This window comes from Phasianus colchicus, chromosome 33 (assembly GCF_987193195.1).
Source record: "Phasianus colchicus chromosome 33, bPhaCol1.hap1.1, whole genome shotgun sequence".
In the NCBI taxonomy this organism is placed as follows: domain Eukaryota; kingdom Metazoa; phylum Chordata; class Aves; order Galliformes; family Phasianidae; genus Phasianus; species Phasianus colchicus.
This window is the reverse complement of record NC_143468.1, coordinates 1,622,115-1,638,036: the sequence shown is the minus strand read 5'-3', so window position 1 is coordinate 1,638,036 and position 15,922 is coordinate 1,622,115. Positions and strand designations below refer to the sequence as shown.

Sequence of the window (15,922 nt, the reverse complement as noted above, 5' to 3'; positions counted from 1 at the left end):
GCAGAACTGGCTTAAAATCCGACTGAGGGCATTAAGGCATTCCCTGTTGTTGTCCTTATCTGTGTGTGCACAGATTTCTCTGCGCAGTCCACGGCATCTTTTGGGATGAAAGGAGTCGTTGTGAGGCTCTCAGGGGGTTAAAGATAACGGAGGTGTTGGAGGCGACCGCAGAGGGCCAACAATGGGCTGACAGCTGATGCTCACAGCTGTGAAGAGCAGCAGATAGGGCTGCACGTGTCGGGCAGTCGCTGGGAGCGGATCGCGATTTGGGGAATGCAATGAGTGTGTAACACACGAGGAAATGCAATCTGTTCACGAACGATCAGCTGGGGGACCTGGGGGGGGGGGAGTTTTTGGCTGCCCGTAAGAATTCCTTCGTAGAAGTAATAACGCTTTTGCTGGCGCGTTTCTTTGAACCGATTCCTTCGTTTCACGCCTTTCTTTGGCCCGCGCAGACGGATGTCAGACGGCTCCACACCCGGCCGGGCGGCGCTGCGGGGATGCGGGCCGTCCGTGCTGTGACTGCGGAGCTCCGGACCTCCGCTCAGCCGCGACGCAGCGGTCGGAGCTCGATGCCAGCCGCGGACCAATCGCCGCGCGTCTTTCACCCGCGACGCGCTGTGCGTCCAATGGGAGGCGACGCTGCTCTCCCCGTCTCCCTCGGAGCCAATCAGCAGCGAGTTGCGGAGCGGTGGGCGGGGCCACCTCCGCGAAACCGAAAGCAAAACCAAAACGCGGCCTTGAGGGCGGTACGAGGCGCAGCGACGGCACCGCGACACCGGCGCCTCGCCGTGCCACCGCCCCACGGCGGAACGTCACCATCCCGACGCGCAGTGACCCCGCTGTGGCGCAGCCCGGGGCCGCGTGCTGTGTCCCGGTGTGTGTGCGGTGCTGCTGTGGCTGTTCCGTGGAGCTGCTGTGCTGTGGTACCGCTGTACTCCGGCTGCCCCATGGTGCAGCATGGTGGTCCCAACCCCACTCCTTGCCCTCCCCCCCCCAGGAGTGATGTTTCTGCCCAGTGTGGCCAGCAAGGTGGTGGGTGTTGTCACCCAGCTGTGGCACGCTGTGGCTCTTTGCCCTATCAGTGGTTCATGCAGTATATTCACTAACAGAGCCCAGTACATTCACTAACAGAGCCTGGTATATTCACAAATAGAGCCCAGTATGTTCACTAACAGAGCCCAGTATATTCACTAATAGAGCCCAGGCATTTTCACTTTGGGGCAGCGCGGGGTTTTCTGGGAAAGCACAGGAAGCAGCGTCTGAGGGCGGGCTGGAGGGGGGTTTTCCTGTTCTGTTTGCAGACAGCAGCAAAACCATGGAGGCCACGGTGCCCAAAATGTCAGCTCCGCTCTGCCTGGTGCACAATGAGGACTGCAGGCTGTCCCTCAACCCCGCAGCACTGGCAGTTCTGCGCAGTGCCACTCAGCCAGTGGTGGTGGTGGCCGTTGTTGGACTTTTTAGCACTGGGAAGTCCTTCCTGACGAAGCGGATGGCACAGAATTGCACCGGTAAGCTGGGGGGGGAGGGAAGTGGGGGGGGTTTCTCTCCATTCTGGGGGCATTTGGGGAGATTTCTGATGGCTCTGTGCCCACAGGCACCCCACTGGGCAATGCGGTGCAGAAGAAAACAAAGGGTATCTGGATGTGGTGTCTGCCCCACCCGTGCAAACCTGGCGTGATGCTGGTGCTGCTGGACACCGAGGGGCTGAGAAACCCCTGCAAAGTGAGTGCGGGGGGGGGGGGGGGGTGGCTCCATACCTCCCCCAGGCCCCCCCTAATCCCCTCTAACATGGCTGTGGGCGCAGGAGGACTACCGCAACGATGCCTGGATCTTCACGTTGGCTCTGCTGCTTTCCAGCACCCTGGTGTACAACAGCATGCGCACCGACAGCCAGACGATGCTGGGGAGCTTGTGGTACGGGGACGGCTGGGAGGGCGGTGATGTGGTGACAATGGTGACAGTGTGAGTGGCGACACGGTGACACGTCCAACAGTTTGCTGACGGATCTGAGGAATTACGTGCGCGTGCGAGCGCAGGAGGATGGCACTGACCCAGCAGATGAGTTCGCCCGTGTCTTCCCTGACTTCGTCTGGGTCGTGCGTGACTTCAGGCTGCAGGAGGGCGAGCGGCCCATCAGCGCGGACGAGTACCTGGACCAGATACTGCGCCCACAGATCTGTAAGGCAGCCACCGTGCATCCCCATCTGGCGCCGTGTGTCCCTAAGGGCAGTGCGCTGTGCTGACACGCAGCGTCTGAGGCACAGACTCAGATGTGAACGATCCAGATCCTTTACTGCAGATTCTAACACCCCAAGCTCTCTCTTGTAACTTTCCATCCCTACAACATGCCCAAAACGCTTAAGTCTCCTTCATGTCCAGGCAGTAGCAGCCCACACAAATGCTCGTCCGCTCAGAGCTGTGTGTTGCTTCTACTCGCGCTCCTCCAGTCAGGGTCCTCATCCCGCGGGGGTTGTACTGCCCTGGAAACAGCCTTTGTTCTCAGTGCCTTCTTTCACACCCCATCAAATTTGTAGGGTTCATTCTACAGGGGAACAGCAAGGTGCGGCACTGCCTACGCAACTTCTTCCCCCACCATAAGATGTTCATGATGGAGCGGCCGGTGGCTGGCAAAGACGTGGCACAGCTGGAGATGCTGCGGGACGATCAGCTACAGCTACGCTTCCGGCAACAGGAGGAGGCCTTCTGCCAGCACATCTGGAAAGAGGCTCCAGTGAAGATGCTGCTGAACAACAGCCCGGTGACAGGCAGAAGTGAGCAGTGGTAGCGTGAGGACGGGTGGCACGCGGGGGATGTGGCGTGGGAGTGATGCATGCGGGTGGTTGTCACCTCTCAGTGCTGGCGTGCTTGGTGGAGACTTACGTGGAAGCCATCACCAACGGCTCCGTGCCCTGCGTGGAAAGCGTGCACATGGCGGTGGCAGAAGCTGAGAACAACGCGGTGGTGGAGGCGGCGGCGGCCGAATACCGGCGGGGCATGGAGCAGGACCTGGAGCTGCCCACGGCCTCGCTCAACGCGCTGATGGCCGTGCACCACAACTGGAAGAAACACGCCATCACCTTCTTCCTGTCCCAAGCCTTTGACAAAACCGAACAGCTTTACCAGGCGCTGCTGATGGTACGTCACCAGCACGGCGTGGGGCTGGGGCTGATTTCTGTGCACTGAGTGCTGCTTTTTTTTTGGCACAGGACAAACTGGAGGTGGCCAAAGAGGAGTTCTGCTGGCGCAACGAGAAAGCGTCGGAGCAGCGGTGCTGTGAGGTGCTGAAGGAGCTGTGGGGGGACATGGAGCTCCGCATGCAGCGCGGGGACTACGTGGTGCCGGGGGGGGTGTGGCTGTTCAAGAAGGACCTGAAGCGTATGCAGGAGGAGTACAAGAGGAGGCCCAACAAGGGCGTCAAGGTGAGCATGGGGTGGGTGCGGCGGGTGCGGTGCCAATGGCCGTGCCTCACGGTGGTACCGCCAGGCAGAGGAAGTGCTGGAGAAGTTCCTGCGGGAGAAGGGACTGGAGATGACCGAGACGTGGATAGATTGGGTGGACCAGCAGTGTAAGGCGGTGCTGGCTGAGGCGACAGCTGCCACGCAGGCTGTGGAGAAGCAGCTGGAGGAGCAGCAGCAGCAGCAGGCGATGTTGGCTGAGGTGATTGCAGCGAAAAAAGCAGTGGAGATGCAGCTGAAAGAGCAGCAGGAGCAGCAGCAGGTGATGTTGGCTGAGGTGACTGCAGCGAAAAAAGCAATAGAGAAGCAGCTGGAGGAGCAGCAGCAGCAGCAGCAGGTGATGTTGGCTGAGGTGACTGCAGCAAAAAAAGCAATGGAGAAGCAGCTGCAGGAGCAGCAGGAGCAGCAGAAAGTGATGTTGGCTGAGGTGTCAGCAGCCAAGAAGGTGGTGAAGAAGCAGCTGGAGGAGCAGCAGCAGCAGCAGGTGACCCTGACCAAGGTGACAGCTGCCCAAGAGGCAGCAGAGGCACGGCTGGAGGAGCAGCAGCAGCAGGTGGTGATGGCTGAGGTGACAGTGGTCATGAAGGTTGTGGAGAGGCAGCTGGAAGAGCGCTGGCAGCAGTGGACGCAGCAGCTGCAGGAGGAGCAGAGCCTCATGCTGTCCCAACGCCTGGAGGTGAGCGCAGTGCTGGTGCTGTAGTGCTCTCTGGCTGTGATGCAGTGGGTGCTGTGGGTGCTCTCTGGCTGTGATGCTGTGGGTGCTGTGGTGCTCTCTGGCTGTGGTGCAGTGTGATGCTGTGGGTGCTCTCTGGCTGTGATGCTCCCTGGCTGTGGTGCTGTGGGTGCTGTGGTGCTCCCTGGCTGTGGTGCAGTGTGATGCTGTGGGTGCTCTCTGGCTGTGATGCTGTGGGTGCTGTGGTGCTCTTTGGCTGTGATGCTGTGGGTGCTCTCTGGCTGTGATGCTGTGGTGCTGTGGTGCTCTCTGGCTGTGATGCTGTGGGTGCTGTGGGTGCTCTCTGGCTGTGATGCTGTGGGTGCTGTGGTGCTCTTTGGCTGTGATGCTGTGGGTGCTCTCTGGCTGTGATGCTGTGGGTGCTCCCTGGCTGTGATGCTGTGGGTGCTGTGGTGCTCTCTGGCTGTGGGTGCTGTGGGTTCTCTCTGGCTGTGATGCTGTGGGTGCTCTCTGGCTGTGGTGCTGTGGGTGCTCTCTGGCTGTGATGCTGTGGGTGCTGTGGTGCTCTTTGGCTGTGATGCTGTGGGTGCTGTGGGTGCTCTCTGGCTGTGGTGCTGTGGGTGCTGTGGGTGCTCTCTGGCTGTGATGCTCTCTGGCTGTGGTGCTGTGCACTGTGGCTTTGGGGTGGTTTTGTGCTGCAGCAGCGCGTTGTGGTCGTGCCGTGGTAACGCCAGCACGGTTTGCCTGTGGCACACTGTGCTGCAGCCGTGCCATAGAGGTGCTGTGTCGGTCTGAGCCCACTCCTCATCCCACAGGAGTTCGAGGTACGGCTGCAGGAGAGCCGTGGGCGCGAGGCGGCGGCGCTGCAGCAGGTGGAGCTGACGCAGGAGGAGGAGCAGACAGCGCCCTCCTGGCGCTCCACGCTCCTGAAATTCCTGGACAAAGTGGTTGTGCCGATCCTGATCAGAGTGGTCAACAGCATAGTGAACAACGCCGCCTAAATGGACTCCTGTAAGCTGTGGAGCAGCCCCCTGCCTGCTGCTGCCACAGTAATCCTGATGGCACTACACAGAAGTTGTCATTTTGGGGCAGCGCGGGGCGCTCTGGGGAAGCAGGGAACCTGGGGGGGGGGATTGGACGTGGTGATAATTGTGAAACAGTGACATGGTGACAATGGTGACAATTGTTATGTGATAACGGCAGTGACACAGAAAGGCTCCGGCCCCCCAGGGATCAGTAAGGTGTGAGGGGTGGGGGTACCTCAGGCCACGTCCCTATGGGATGGTTGGAGAGAATCCACTCCCCATGGGGATAACAGGGGGAAAATGTGGGGTGCACTGGGGACATGGAGGAGGGGGCCACAGGAACACACATGGGCACTATGAGAGTTCCTTGGGGACTGGGGGGAGGGGAGGAGCGCAGGGACCTTTGGGGACACTGACACGAGGGGGCCCAAAGTGCCATTGGGATCCCATAGGGACCCAAGGGGGCTGTGATACCATCCCCAGACTGCCCCAGAATGGTCCCAAAATGTCAACTATCAGTCAACCATTACACCAGTGACTTCTTGGTCACCAGGGCACGGCTGCTGGCTCACAGTCAGCTGCTGGCCACCAGGTCCCCAAGAGTCTCCACAGATCTCCTTTCCAGCAGCTCAGCCCGACCTGCACTGATGATGTGGTTGTTCTTCTCCAGATGTAGGGCTCTACAGCTGCCCACACTGAACCTCGCCAGGTTCCTCCACGCCTGCCCAGCTCCCCTGCATGGCAGCATGGTGTTCTGCTGCGTCAGCCACTGCTCCCAGCTTTGGGCCATCAGCAGACTTACAGAGGGTGGATTCTTCCCCTTCCTCCAGGGCACTCGTGAAGATGTTGAACAAGACCGGACCCAGCACGACCCGAGGAGATTCTGCCAGTTTTGCTCCGTTTTTGCTGTTGGTGGCACTCGAGTTGTCCATGGTGGTGCTCAGGATGCTGGCTGCAGCGCCCAAGATGCTGGTGGCAGCACTCAGGACGGGGATGCACTGATGGGGCATCCCAAACGTAGGGCTTATTTTATACTAAAAACGGCACAGTAAAACCGTATTTGTTTTACCCATTTCAGCGTTTATTGAGCTGCAGCGTGCAGCACGTGGGAGTGTCTTTGGTCCCCGGTGTCCCCGCAGTGCTGGGGAGGGGGGCAGGGGGGGCCCTACAGGTCACGTCCGAGCCGCTCAATCTCATCCAGGAAGAAGTCGAGGTCAGCCCTGGTGACGGCAGGGCTGGTGACAATCTGTCGGAAGAAGTTGGGCCTGGCGCCGTGGGGCTGGTAGCCCACCATCATGGAGCCCTCCTTCATCATCCTCTCCTTGATGGCGGGGGCCACCTGCGGGGGGGGGACAGGAGCTGGGGGTCTGCATGGGGGACGGGCGCTGGGCAGAATGGGGGATCACCGGATCCCACGCTCACCTTCCCCAAACGCAGCTCAAAATCAGCACAGCCCTGTCGGCCCTGCAGGCTGGGGGGCACAAACCAGAAGCAGAGGTTGAGGAATTCAGGCTGTGGAGAAAAGGGAGCGGGGAACAGCGTTGGGGGCCCCGTTCTGGGAGCTGCCGTGCGCCCCAAAGGGGTGACGCTCCCCGGTGCCACCCCCATAGGGCTCACCGCCCCCTTCCCGTGGGGCGCAGCAGCGCATCGCAGCCTACCTCCAGCACCAGCTGGAAGCCGTCCCGTCTCTTCACCTCCGCGGCCAAGTAGCTGGGGACGGAGAGGAGCGTGAGCGCCCGGTGGTGGCACCTGGTGGTGGCACCCGGCAGTGGCTGCTGCGCTCACCGGGTGCAGGCGAAGGCTCTGTCCACGCGCTGCTCCAACCCTTCGGTCCCCACCGCCTTCCAGAGCAGCCAGAGCTTGAAGCAGTCGACGCGGCGGCCGCACTGCACCGTCTTGTCCCCGGTGTCGAACGTCACGTCGTAGAATTTGTCAGCCTGGAAGAGGTACGTGGCTCCTGTCCCGTGGCAGCGCTGCAGCAGCCCCTGTGGGAGAATGGGGTCAAAGCGTGGTTGTGGGGGTCCCCAGAGCTCCCCAGGGGTCTCAAAGGGATGCAAGGCGTTCCCAGGGGGTCCTGGTGGGGAATGATGGGGGATCCCAGAGGATCTGAGGGGGTCCCAGGGGTTCCGTGCGCATCTTCTTGGGATCCCGGAAGGTTCTGAGGGGGTCTCGGTGGGTTCCACGAGTTCCCAATTGGGTTCTGATGGCCTTCAAGGAGTGCCAGGCTGTCCCAGGGGTCCCACTGGGGTCTAGAGGGGCTCTGGTGAGTTCCTACTGGGGACCCGAGAAGGGCTACAGGCATAGCAGGGTGGTGCCAAAGGGGCCAGGGGGTCCCAATGGGCTCCAAAAGGCTCCTGCTGGGGTCTCAATGGGATCCTGGTGGCATTCTGGGCAGGTCCAGGAAGTTACAGTGGGTTCTAAGGGGGGTCTCTGGGCATCCCAAGTAGTTCCCAGTTGGTTCCAAAGGGTTTCAAGGGAGTTTCTGTACGGTCTGAGGGACTACAGAAGGTTCCAGGGGAGTCCCAGTGGGGTCCTGAGGAGTCCCAAGGGGTCAGAGGGGGTCCCCGTGGGACTCACGGAGTCATCTCGGAGCAGGAAAGCCGAGCACTGCAGCCCCACAGTCAGCATCTTATGGGGGTTCCAGGCCACCGAGTCAGCCCTACAGTGAGGAGAGGGTTGGGGGGCTCCATGGGATGGGGTCCTGTATCCCCACAAAACACCTCCTGCACCCCTTTGGTGCAGGTACCTCTCGATGCCGGCCAGGAGGTGCCGATGCTTCCTGGAAAGCAGTGCGCTCCCACCCCAGGCAGCCTGCGGGGCAGAGCGGGGTGGGTGGGGGGAAGCAGGGCTGGGGGTGCACAGCAGGGCCCCCCCCCCAGGCACTCACATCCACGTGCAGCCACAGGCCGTGGCGCTGGCACACATCTGCCACCGGGCCCAGCGGGTCAAAGGCGCCCAGCACGGTGGTGCCAGAGGTGGCACTGACAAAGAATGGCACGGCACCCTGGGGACAGGACGGCGTGTGGGGATGGGGGACATCAGTCAGGGTCAGGGGACAGCACATGGGGACGGGGGTCCCCCGGCAGTCATCCCTGCCCTGGCCTCACCTCGCTTTTCGCCCTCTCGATCTCCTTCTCCAGCTCCTCAGGGATCATCTTCCCCCTGAGGGACGCAGTGGGGCTGGGGTCAGCAGCGGGGCTGGGGGTCCCAGCGCAATCCCAGCATTAACCCGGGGTGATCATGGCGCTCCCACCTCTCGTCTGCACGCACCAGGACGACGTTGTCAGTGCCGATGCCCAGGAAGGCGGCTCCTTTCTGGATGGAGTAGTGGCACTGTGGGGACAGCAGCAGGCGGGGGGCTCAGGGTGTCGCTCCCACTGCCACCCCCAGCCGTGCCCATCGCCGTGCCCACCTCCTCTGAGGCAAAGAGCACCAGGCGTGGCAGCACCCGGCTGCCCTGCCGACGGCTCTCAGGGAAGCGCTGGAAGCGGGCCACGTTCATGGCAAACATGTTGGAGATGGAGCCCCCTGCCCAGGCACAAGGACAGCAGCGTTGGCACCGAGGACACGCGTGGAGCTGGGGGTCCCACAGCAATCTCCCCCCTCACCGGGGCAGAAGATGCCGTCGCCGCTGTTCCAGCCCACCAGCTCTCGCAGCTTGGCCAGCACCACCTCCTCCATCAGCACAAACACCGGGGCGATCTCATAGGTGTACCTGGGGGCACAGAAGGTGGGGGGGAGTGAAGCCACTCCTTGAAGTGAGACCCCCCACCCGCACCCCCAGGCACGCACTGGCTGGTGTTGAGGGTCTCGGTGAGCAGGCGTCCCGCCAGCGCGTGGTGGTCCAGGCCTGAGAAGAGCTGGTTGAAGAAGCGAGGGTGGCCTGGGGGGGGGGAGAGGGGGTTGACAGGGGTGTCAGTTGATGGAAGGGCTGAGAGACACCGCGCCAGTGGTGATGGTGACACGGTCCCAACAGGGCCTCGGGGACATGGCTGCCAGAGGAAAAGGATCACCTGGGAGGGAGACAGCCACTGCTGCGTGGGTAGCAGAGAGGTGAGTGGGGCTGCTGGGACCTATCGGGGTGGCAGAGACATGAACGGCACTGCTGGGACCCAGCTGAGTGCCAGGGACACGAGTGGGGCCGCTGGGACCTGTAGGCTGGCGGGGACTCGAGTAGAGCTGTTGGGAGCTGCGTGGGTGGTGGGGACACGAGTGGAGCCGTTGCGACCTTTGGGCTTCTGGATCCGTGATCTCGGGATCGGGGCGGGGGTGGGGATGAGGGTAGGGACTGGGGTGGCTCCCAGCTCTCACAGGTCTTCACGCTGTAGCGGATGACATCCCGGCAGCGCTCCAGCAGGCGGCCCTCCGGCTCCCCGTGGCTCCGCAGCTCCAGGTCCAGCAGCTCCCGCAGCTCGTGGGGCTCCTTCCATTCACAGACCTGCGGGCAGCGCCCGGCCCTCAGCCCCCACCCGAGAGCCCCCAGCCCCCCGCTTCCTCCCCCACGCTCCCACCTTCTGAGCCACATCCGTGCCCTTCCTGACCGCCTCCTCCAGCAGCACCTGAAAGGCTGCACGCAGGAACTCCTCCCCGGCCGCCCCGTCCACCGCCGGTCGCTCCAGGTCGCCCCGCTCCGCCATTGCGACCCGGTGCCGCTCGGGTCGGGGTCACCTCTGCGTGTCTCCCTTCCTGGGGTCGAAGCCCCCCCCCCGTCCCTTTACGCCTCTCACCCAAATCCACGCGGTGAGCTCTGCTGTTTCCCAGCGGTGCCCTCTGTGCACACAGGGACAAAGTCCGCAGCGCCGCCGGCAGCAGCTGACAGCGGGGTCAGAGAGCTGCCAGGACGTCCCAGTGTGTGCATAGAGGGGGGGTTGGCTGCGTTCTGCTCCATCCACTGCCCCCAGTCTGGAACAAAGGGGACAGCAGTGGCCAGGGGGGCTCTGGGGAAATGGAATTGAGTGCACCCTCAGCAAGTTTGCTGCTGGCGCCCAGCTGAGTGGTGGGGTTGACATGATGGAAGGAAGGGGTGCTGTTCAGAGGGACCTCGAGAGGCTGGAAAGGTGGGCCTGGGTGAACCTGATGAGGTTCAACACGGCCGAGTGCAAGGTTTGGCACTGGGGCCGGAGGAATGGCAGGCATCCATACGGACTGGGAGCAGCGGGCCTTGAGAGCAGCCCTGCAGAAAAGGACCTGGGGGTCCTGGGGGGTGAAAAGCTGAACACGAGCCAGCAGGGTGTCCTTGCGGCTCGGGAAGCGAATGGGATCCTGGGCTCCATCAGCAGAGGGGTGGCAGCAGGGACAGGGAGGTGATTGTCCCCCTCTGCTCTGCTCTCGTGAGGCCCCAGGGCTGGAGCCCCCAGGACAAGAAGGACAGGGAGCTGCTGGAGAGGGGCCAGAGGAGCCACGAAGATGAGCAGGGCTGCAGCACCTCCCTATGAGGACAGGCTGAGGGAGCTGGGCTTGTTCAGCCTGCAGAAAAGAAGCTGCGGGGTGAATCATTGCAGCCTTCAGCACCTCAAGGGAGCCTGCAGACAGGAGGGGAGTCAGCTCTTGGGAAGGGGAGAGAAGTGCAGGACGAGGGGAAATGGCTGGAGTTGAGGGAGGGCGGATTTCAGCTGGATGTCAGGGGAAGTTGTTTGCTGTGAGAGCGGTGAGGTGCTGGAACAGCTGCCCAGAGAGGCTGTGGATGCCCCGTCCATCCCTGAGGTGTTGGAGGCCAGGTTGGATGGGGCCCTGGGCAGCCTGGGCTGCTGTGAAACGTGGAGGTTGGTGGCTTTGTGGGGTTGGAGCTTCGTGATCCTTGAGCTCCCTTCCAACCCAACCATCCGTCCCTGCCGGCAGGGGACGGGCGGCCTCCATCGCAGCCCCGGACGAAAACAAAAGGGCCGCGGGGGGCCGGGGGGAAGCGGGACGGACACAAAGCGCGGGGCCGCGGGGTCACAGAGGGACGGGAGGGGGGCGGGAAGGCCGCAGCTGCGAGAGGCAATTAGGGGGCGGGGAACGGCTTCCCGAGGGTCGGTAACGGGGGGAAGGCGTCCCCGTTCCGCCTCCGCGGGGCAACACCGGGGAAGGACCCCCGGGCCGGGACCGCCCCGCTGCCACCCGCCCTCGGTCGCCCAGGCAACTCCCGCCCGGTCTCAAGATGGCGGCTCCGCGCTCTGCCTCCTGGCGCGGCGCTGCGCATGCGCGATGCCGCCCCCGCTCTCCGGGCTCCTCGCCGGAAGTGCTGGAGGAGGCGGAGGGGAGGGGCGGACGCTTCCGGTTCCGGGTCAGCGGCGGCGGCCGGAGGAGGGGGGCCGCGGCTGTCGGTGCGGTGCCGGGGCGGCGCGGAGCGGCACGGGGAGGGCCCGCGGCAGGTACAGGCCCCGCGGAGCCCCGCTCGGCCCCGGAGGTGGGGGCGGCCCCGGAGATACGGCTGCGGGGCGGGGCGGGGGGGGAACCGGGGGATGGGGGGCGCCTCCGCCGGCCCCGCCCCCACCCACCGGGAGGCACCGGGACGGGAGCGGGGGGAGGGGCGCCGGGACGGGGAGGGGCGGCGCCGGGCCTTCCCCAGTTCCGCTCCCCGGTTGGGGCCTGCACCGCGCGCCCCTCCCCCACCGTCCGGGCTCATCCTCCCTCCCCTCCCCCCGCAGTAACCGGGGTTACCCCCCCCGTGTCACCTCCCGCATTGTGTCCCCGTCGGTCACCTCCCCCCTATGTTGCACTTCTCCAACCGGTCACCCCGACCCCCGGGACGCATCCCCGTGTCACCCCCTCCCAGAAATGTCCCCTTCTGTCACCCTCCCTGCCCCCCGATGTTCCCCACGGTCCTCCTTGTGCCTCTCCACTACGAATCGTTCCCTTCAGTCCCTCCCCACCCGAGGAGCTGTCCCCATGCCACCTCCCCCCACAAGTCCCCCCAGAAGCGTCTCCACGTCTCCTCGCACACCCCTGAGACCCCCACCAATGTCACCTCTCTCCACCACTCACCCCCACGTAGTCCTCCCCCTTCTTTGCCACCTGTCACCCTGAGACCCTTCCCCACTGCCGCTCCCACCCCCGTGTGCATCCTCCCCTCCCTAGTTACCCCCACACCTCATATCATCCCCCCAGTACTCCCTATGACCCCCCCACAGCATACCACCCCAATACTCAGCACCCCCCCTTGCCATACCCTCTATCACCTCACCACCCCATGCCGCCCCCCTTTGCATTTCATCTCCCACCGGGGGTCCCCTCTGCCCACCCCCTCCCCCTTAAGGCTGAGGACACAGCGTCGTTTCCTTCCCCCAGGCCAAGACTCGCAGCAGCATCTTCCTCCCAGAGTTGGGGGGGGGGGACCGGGGATGTCCCCTCACTGAGGACAACGCCGTCCCCTCCCACCCGCTGCCGCCACCCCCCCCCCACAGCCGGGGGGTGACCGAGGAGGACAGCAGCCACCGGGCGCCCCGATCCCGCGCGATGTCGGCGAAGTGGAGGGTACTGGGCAAGGCCGGCCAAAAAAAAATGATTAACTGAAACCAAAGTTATATAAATCCCGGCTTTCTAACGGTAAAATCCTTCCCTGGGAGAGCGTTAAGGCCAAAGGATTGTTACAATCCCTTTGTCGAGGACAGACAGACAGACCCAAGATGGCTCAGGTAATGAGCCCCACTGCTCCCACCCATACCCCGAGACCACTGCAGCCCCCGGGGGCCCCCGGCGTCCCCATATCCGCCCCCCCATCTCCACCGCCACCCACCCATTAGCGATTAGGTCCTCGCTTAATTGATCTCCACTTTGGGCGGGCTCGGGGTGCAGCGGGACGGCTTCTGCAGCTCGCCGGCCTCGTGTGTTGTTCTGCTTTCTTTTCTACCCCCTCCCCGTCACCCCACCCCCTCATCACCCCCCCCCAAATCCAGGCGAGCCTGCTGGCGTGCGAGGGGCTCTCCGGCGTCTGCCTGGTGCCCACGGTGGCCAGCAAGAAGATGATGCCGAAGCAGAGCTCGAAGCAGGCGGAGGGCAGGGAACGGGGCAGCAGCCCCGACGTGCTGGTACGGCGTGGGGGGGAGCGGGTTGGGTGCTGTGACCCCCTGGAGGGGGGGGGGGGTGTCTCACTGTGGGGTTTTGGTTTTGCGTGCCAAGGCACTGCGTCAGGATGGGGAGAAATCCCGCAGCCGAAAGGAGGAGGAGACGGCGGAGGCGTCGCAGCCCAAAAAGTCCATTAAAAAGGCAGGTTGGGGGTTGGGTTGGGGGGGGGTGGCTCGCCCTGGCCGAGGGGCTGTGGGTCAGGGGGGCTGACGGGGCCACCCCACCCCCCCGCCCTGCAGGTGGTGGTGATCAAGCAGAACTGCTCCTTCCAGCTGAGGATCCACAAGAACTTCATCTGCGAGCAGTGCTGCGGGGCGTTCCGCAGCAGTTACCACCTCAAGAGGCACATCCTCATCCACACCGGTAAGGGGCGCCCCGAGTCGTCCTCGGCGGGGTGAGGGGCACCCCAAAATTGTCCACCCCCCCACCACCTGGTGCTTGGGGGCAACCCCAAGTCATCTGCAGCAGTGAGGGGTGCCCTGAAATCATCTGTAGAGAAGCAGGGAGCACCCTAAAATACCCCCAGTGGTGAGAGGCACCTGAAGATCATCCGCTGTGGGGAATGGGTACCCATAAATCATCCCCTGTGGTGGGGGGGTACCTAAAAAAAACACATCTGTGTTGGGATAAAGGGCACCCAAAGAGATGCCTGCAGTGGTGAGGGGCAGCCAGAAGTACCTGCAGTGAACACAGGCAGCACAAAAAGCTCCGACAGCAGCCCCGCAGTTGCTCTCATTGGGCTGAAAGCTCCACGCGCTGCTCTTTGTGGGGGTGATGCGTTCCCCCATCCCACCCAGGACCCGGCTTTGTGCTGCGTTAATTACGTGCCGCGGCTCATTAGGGAGGTGGAGGAGCGTGAGTGGGAGCAGCAGAGCTCCCAGCAGGGGGAGATGTGGGGCGGGGGGGGGACGTGGGACGGCGGGGGACACGGGATGACGGGGGACACGAGGCAGCAATGGGACGCGGGGCGGGCGTGGGGAAGCGTGGGACAGCAGGGTTCGTGGGGCGGGGGGGGGTATGAAGGGGGGGTCGCGGGGGGCCACGGGGCGCTCCCGGTGACGGCGTCCCCGCGTTGCCCCCAGGCGAGAAGCCCTTCGAGTGCGACGTGTGCGACATGCGCTTCATCCAGAAGTACCACCTGGAGCGCCACAAGCGTGTGCACAGCGGCGAGAAGCCCTACCAGTGCGAGCGCTGCATGCAGGTACGCGTGAGGACACGGGGGGGGGGGGGGCAAACGGCGCTCCCCCCGCCTCCCTCCTCACCCCTCCGCCCTCCGTCCCGTCCCCCCCCAGAGCTTCTCCCGCACAGACCGGCTGCTGCGACACAAGCGCATGTGCCAAGGCTGCCAGACCAAAGGCCCCGAGGCGCAGCTGCTGCTGTAGGGCCGAGCGCTGGGGGGCGGCCGTGTCCCCCCCCCCCCCCTCTCGCCGCCCCCGGACTTCCCGACCAGGTCCCGACACTGTACATAGGCTGAGGATGAGTTGGAACCCTTCTCCCGCGCAGCGGCAGCAGTGGGGGCGGCTCTGCCCACCCCCTGCCTCGAGACCCCCCCTCCCCTCCGCCCCATCCCGGCTCCACCGTTGCCTCTCGGGGTTGGCTCCGAGTGGGGGGAGCATCTCCAGAGCGGCCCCCAGCTCACAGGAAGGACGTGGGGTGGGGTGGAGCCCCTCCTCCCCCCAGCTTCCCCCATTTTGCGAGAAAAGAGAAGCAGAAGGCAGAGCAACCCCCCCCCCCCCGCACACACACACACACGCCCCCCTCCTCCCCCCCCTCTCGGCTCTTGGGGCTGTGGCACTTTTCCTTCTCGTTGCATTCGTTCTTTTTGCCCTTTTCTGTGCCATTTCACCCCGTCACCTCTGCCTTTGGGGGGAAGGGGGGGGTCCCAAATCCACCCTGACCCCCCCACGGTGGGGGCCCAAAGCCATCGCGGTGGGGGAGAGCGTGGCAACCCTACGGCTGAGGACTTACGGGGTCCCCCCCCCTCTATGAAGGGGTCCCCCCAGGGTCACTGCAGCCCCACCCCCTTCGCCTGAAAAAGGAACTGCTGGGAATGGGCGGAGGGGGGGGAGCGGGGAGGGGGGGGGTGCGGCGGAAGCTCCACCCCAACCTGAAACCCCACAGCGGGGAGGAGCCGCGCCTTGGGGCCGTTCCCACGGGGGGGGGCGGAAAGGGACCCAGCGGCCCCACTGGTGTCCCCATGGTGTCCCCGTCATCGTCCCACGGCACTGCTGGGGGAGCTGGGGTGGGGGGGGGTCCTCCTCCGGGAACACGGGAACCCCCCCGGTGCAGCCATAGCGCCGGCACTGCGCTGGATCAGCGTGGGCTGGGGTCACCCCAAACCCCGTGGGGGCTTCGTGAACTGTGGGGGGGGGACACGACAAGGAAGGGGAGCGAAGCCCCCTGCCCGCGCTGAGCCCCCCCCCCCCGCTCCCCCCATGCTGCCTGGAAAGCCCCACGGCTTCATTTTTCTGTTTTTGTTTTGTTTTGGGTTTTGTTTTGTTTTTAATATACTTATTTTGCTATGGGGGAAGGGAAGGATTTGGGGTTGGGGGGGGTGGGGGCCGGGAGGTTGAGGGGGGGGGGGGAGGAGGGGGTGTCACTTTTAAGCTGTAGTTTTTATAAGATGTCATAAAGTCGTCTCTTTTTACCAGTAGCGTGGTGTCGGTCCTTGGTGGCGTTCGTTAGGGTATTTAAATAAACGTCATTCTCCTTTTCTACCC

General features: G+C 63.8%; 3 protein-coding genes across 8 annotated transcripts; 2 read left to right on the top strand and 1 right to left on the bottom strand.

Moving 5' to 3' along the window:
* The first annotated feature begins 373 nt into the window (after positions 1–373).
* On the top strand, positions 374–6,224 carry LOC116234927 (guanylate-binding protein 1-like). 3 transcript variants are annotated; one of them, XM_090128424.1, is made up of 10 exons: positions 374–1,511; positions 1,598–1,725; positions 1,808–1,917; positions 1,997–2,181; positions 2,538–2,774; positions 2,858–3,138; positions 3,210–3,422; positions 3,487–3,735; positions 3,811–4,134; positions 4,947–6,224. In XM_090128424.1, the coding sequence occupies exons 1-10, from the start codon at positions 1,319–1,321 to the stop codon at positions 5,130–5,132; spliced, it is 2,106 nt and encodes a 701-aa protein (XP_089984550.1). In that variant the 5' UTR covers positions 374–1,318; the 3' UTR covers positions 5,133–6,224. The 3 variants fall into 3 exon arrangements, with proteins under 3 accessions (XP_089984550.1, XP_031458633.2, XP_031458634.2); XM_031602774.2 differs by having other exon boundaries at positions 378–1,511; positions 3,487–4,134; positions 4,947–5,142; positions 5,827–6,224; XM_031602773.2 differs by having other exon boundaries at positions 377–1,511; positions 3,487–4,134.
* CSAD (cysteine sulfinic acid decarboxylase) lies at positions 6,219–10,108 on the bottom strand. Of its 2 annotated transcripts, XM_031602775.2 has the most exons (14): positions 9,668–10,108; positions 9,468–9,594; positions 8,949–9,039; positions 8,765–8,871; positions 8,569–8,684; positions 8,410–8,489; positions 8,264–8,318; positions 8,044–8,160; positions 7,903–7,967; positions 7,734–7,815; positions 6,942–7,141; positions 6,815–6,866; positions 6,579–6,668; positions 6,219–6,495 (listed from the first exon to the last, which is right to left on the bottom strand). In XM_031602775.2, the coding sequence occupies exons 1-14, from the start codon at positions 9,791–9,793 to the stop codon at positions 6,322–6,324; spliced, it is 1,482 nt and encodes a 493-aa protein (XP_031458635.2). In that variant the 5' UTR covers positions 9,794–10,108; the 3' UTR covers positions 6,219–6,321. The 2 variants fall into 2 exon arrangements, with proteins under 2 accessions (XP_031458635.2, XP_089984555.1); XM_090128429.1 differs by lacking the exons at positions 8,765–8,871; positions 8,949–9,039; positions 9,468–9,594; positions 9,668–10,108 and having other exon boundaries at positions 6,220–6,495; positions 8,427–8,489; positions 8,569–8,631.
* Positions 10,109–11,374: 1,266 nt separating this feature from the next.
* On the top strand, positions 11,375–15,919 carry ZNF740 (zinc finger protein 740). 3 transcript variants are annotated; one of them, XM_031602768.2, is made up of 7 exons: positions 11,375–11,509; positions 12,426–12,611; positions 13,034–13,165; positions 13,257–13,343; positions 13,442–13,565; positions 14,285–14,403; positions 14,495–15,919. In XM_031602768.2, the coding sequence occupies exons 2-7, from the start codon at positions 12,594–12,596 to the stop codon at positions 14,582–14,584; spliced, it is 570 nt and encodes a 189-aa protein (XP_031458628.2). In that variant the 5' UTR covers positions 11,375–11,509; positions 12,426–12,593; the 3' UTR covers positions 14,585–15,919. The 3 variants fall into 3 exon arrangements, with proteins under 3 accessions (XP_031458628.2, XP_031458627.2, XP_031458629.1); XM_031602767.2 differs by having other exon boundaries at positions 11,402–11,544; XM_031602769.2 differs by lacking the exon at positions 11,375–11,509 and having other exon boundaries at positions 12,477–12,772.
* Positions 15,920–15,922: the final 3 nt, after the last annotated feature.

Coding starts and splice junctions, on each gene's coding strand:
- LOC116234927 (XM_031602773.2), top strand. CDS start 1,319: ATGGAGGCCACGGTGCCCAAAATGTCAGCTCCGCTCTGCCTGGTGCAC. Junction 2,775..2,857: donor CAGCCCGGTGACAGGCAGAA/GTGAGCAGTGGT, acceptor GTCACCTCTCAG/TGCTGGCGTGCTTGGTGGAG. Junction 4,135..4,946: donor TGCTGTCCCAACGCCTGGAG/GTGAGCGCAGTG, acceptor CTCATCCCACAG/GAGTTCGAGGTACGGCTGCA.
- CSAD (XM_031602775.2), bottom strand. CDS start 9,793: ATGGCGGAGCGGGGCGACCTGGAGCGACCGGCGGTGGACGGGGCGGCC. Junction 8,872..8,948: donor GAGACCCTCAACACCAGCCA/GTGCGTGCCTGG, acceptor CTGTGCCCCCAG/GTACACCTATGAGATCGCCC. Junction 8,319..8,409: donor CTGGTGCGTGCAGACGAGAG/GTGGGAGCGCCA, acceptor TGCGTCCCTCAG/GGGGAAGATGATCCCTGAGG.
- ZNF740 (XM_031602768.2), top strand. Junction 13,344..13,441: donor CCAAAAAGTCCATTAAAAAG/GCAGGTTGGGGG, acceptor CCCGCCCTGCAG/GTGGTGGTGATCAAGCAGAA. Junction 13,566..14,284: donor GCACATCCTCATCCACACCG/GTAAGGGGCGCC, acceptor CGTTGCCCCCAG/GCGAGAAGCCCTTCGAGTGC.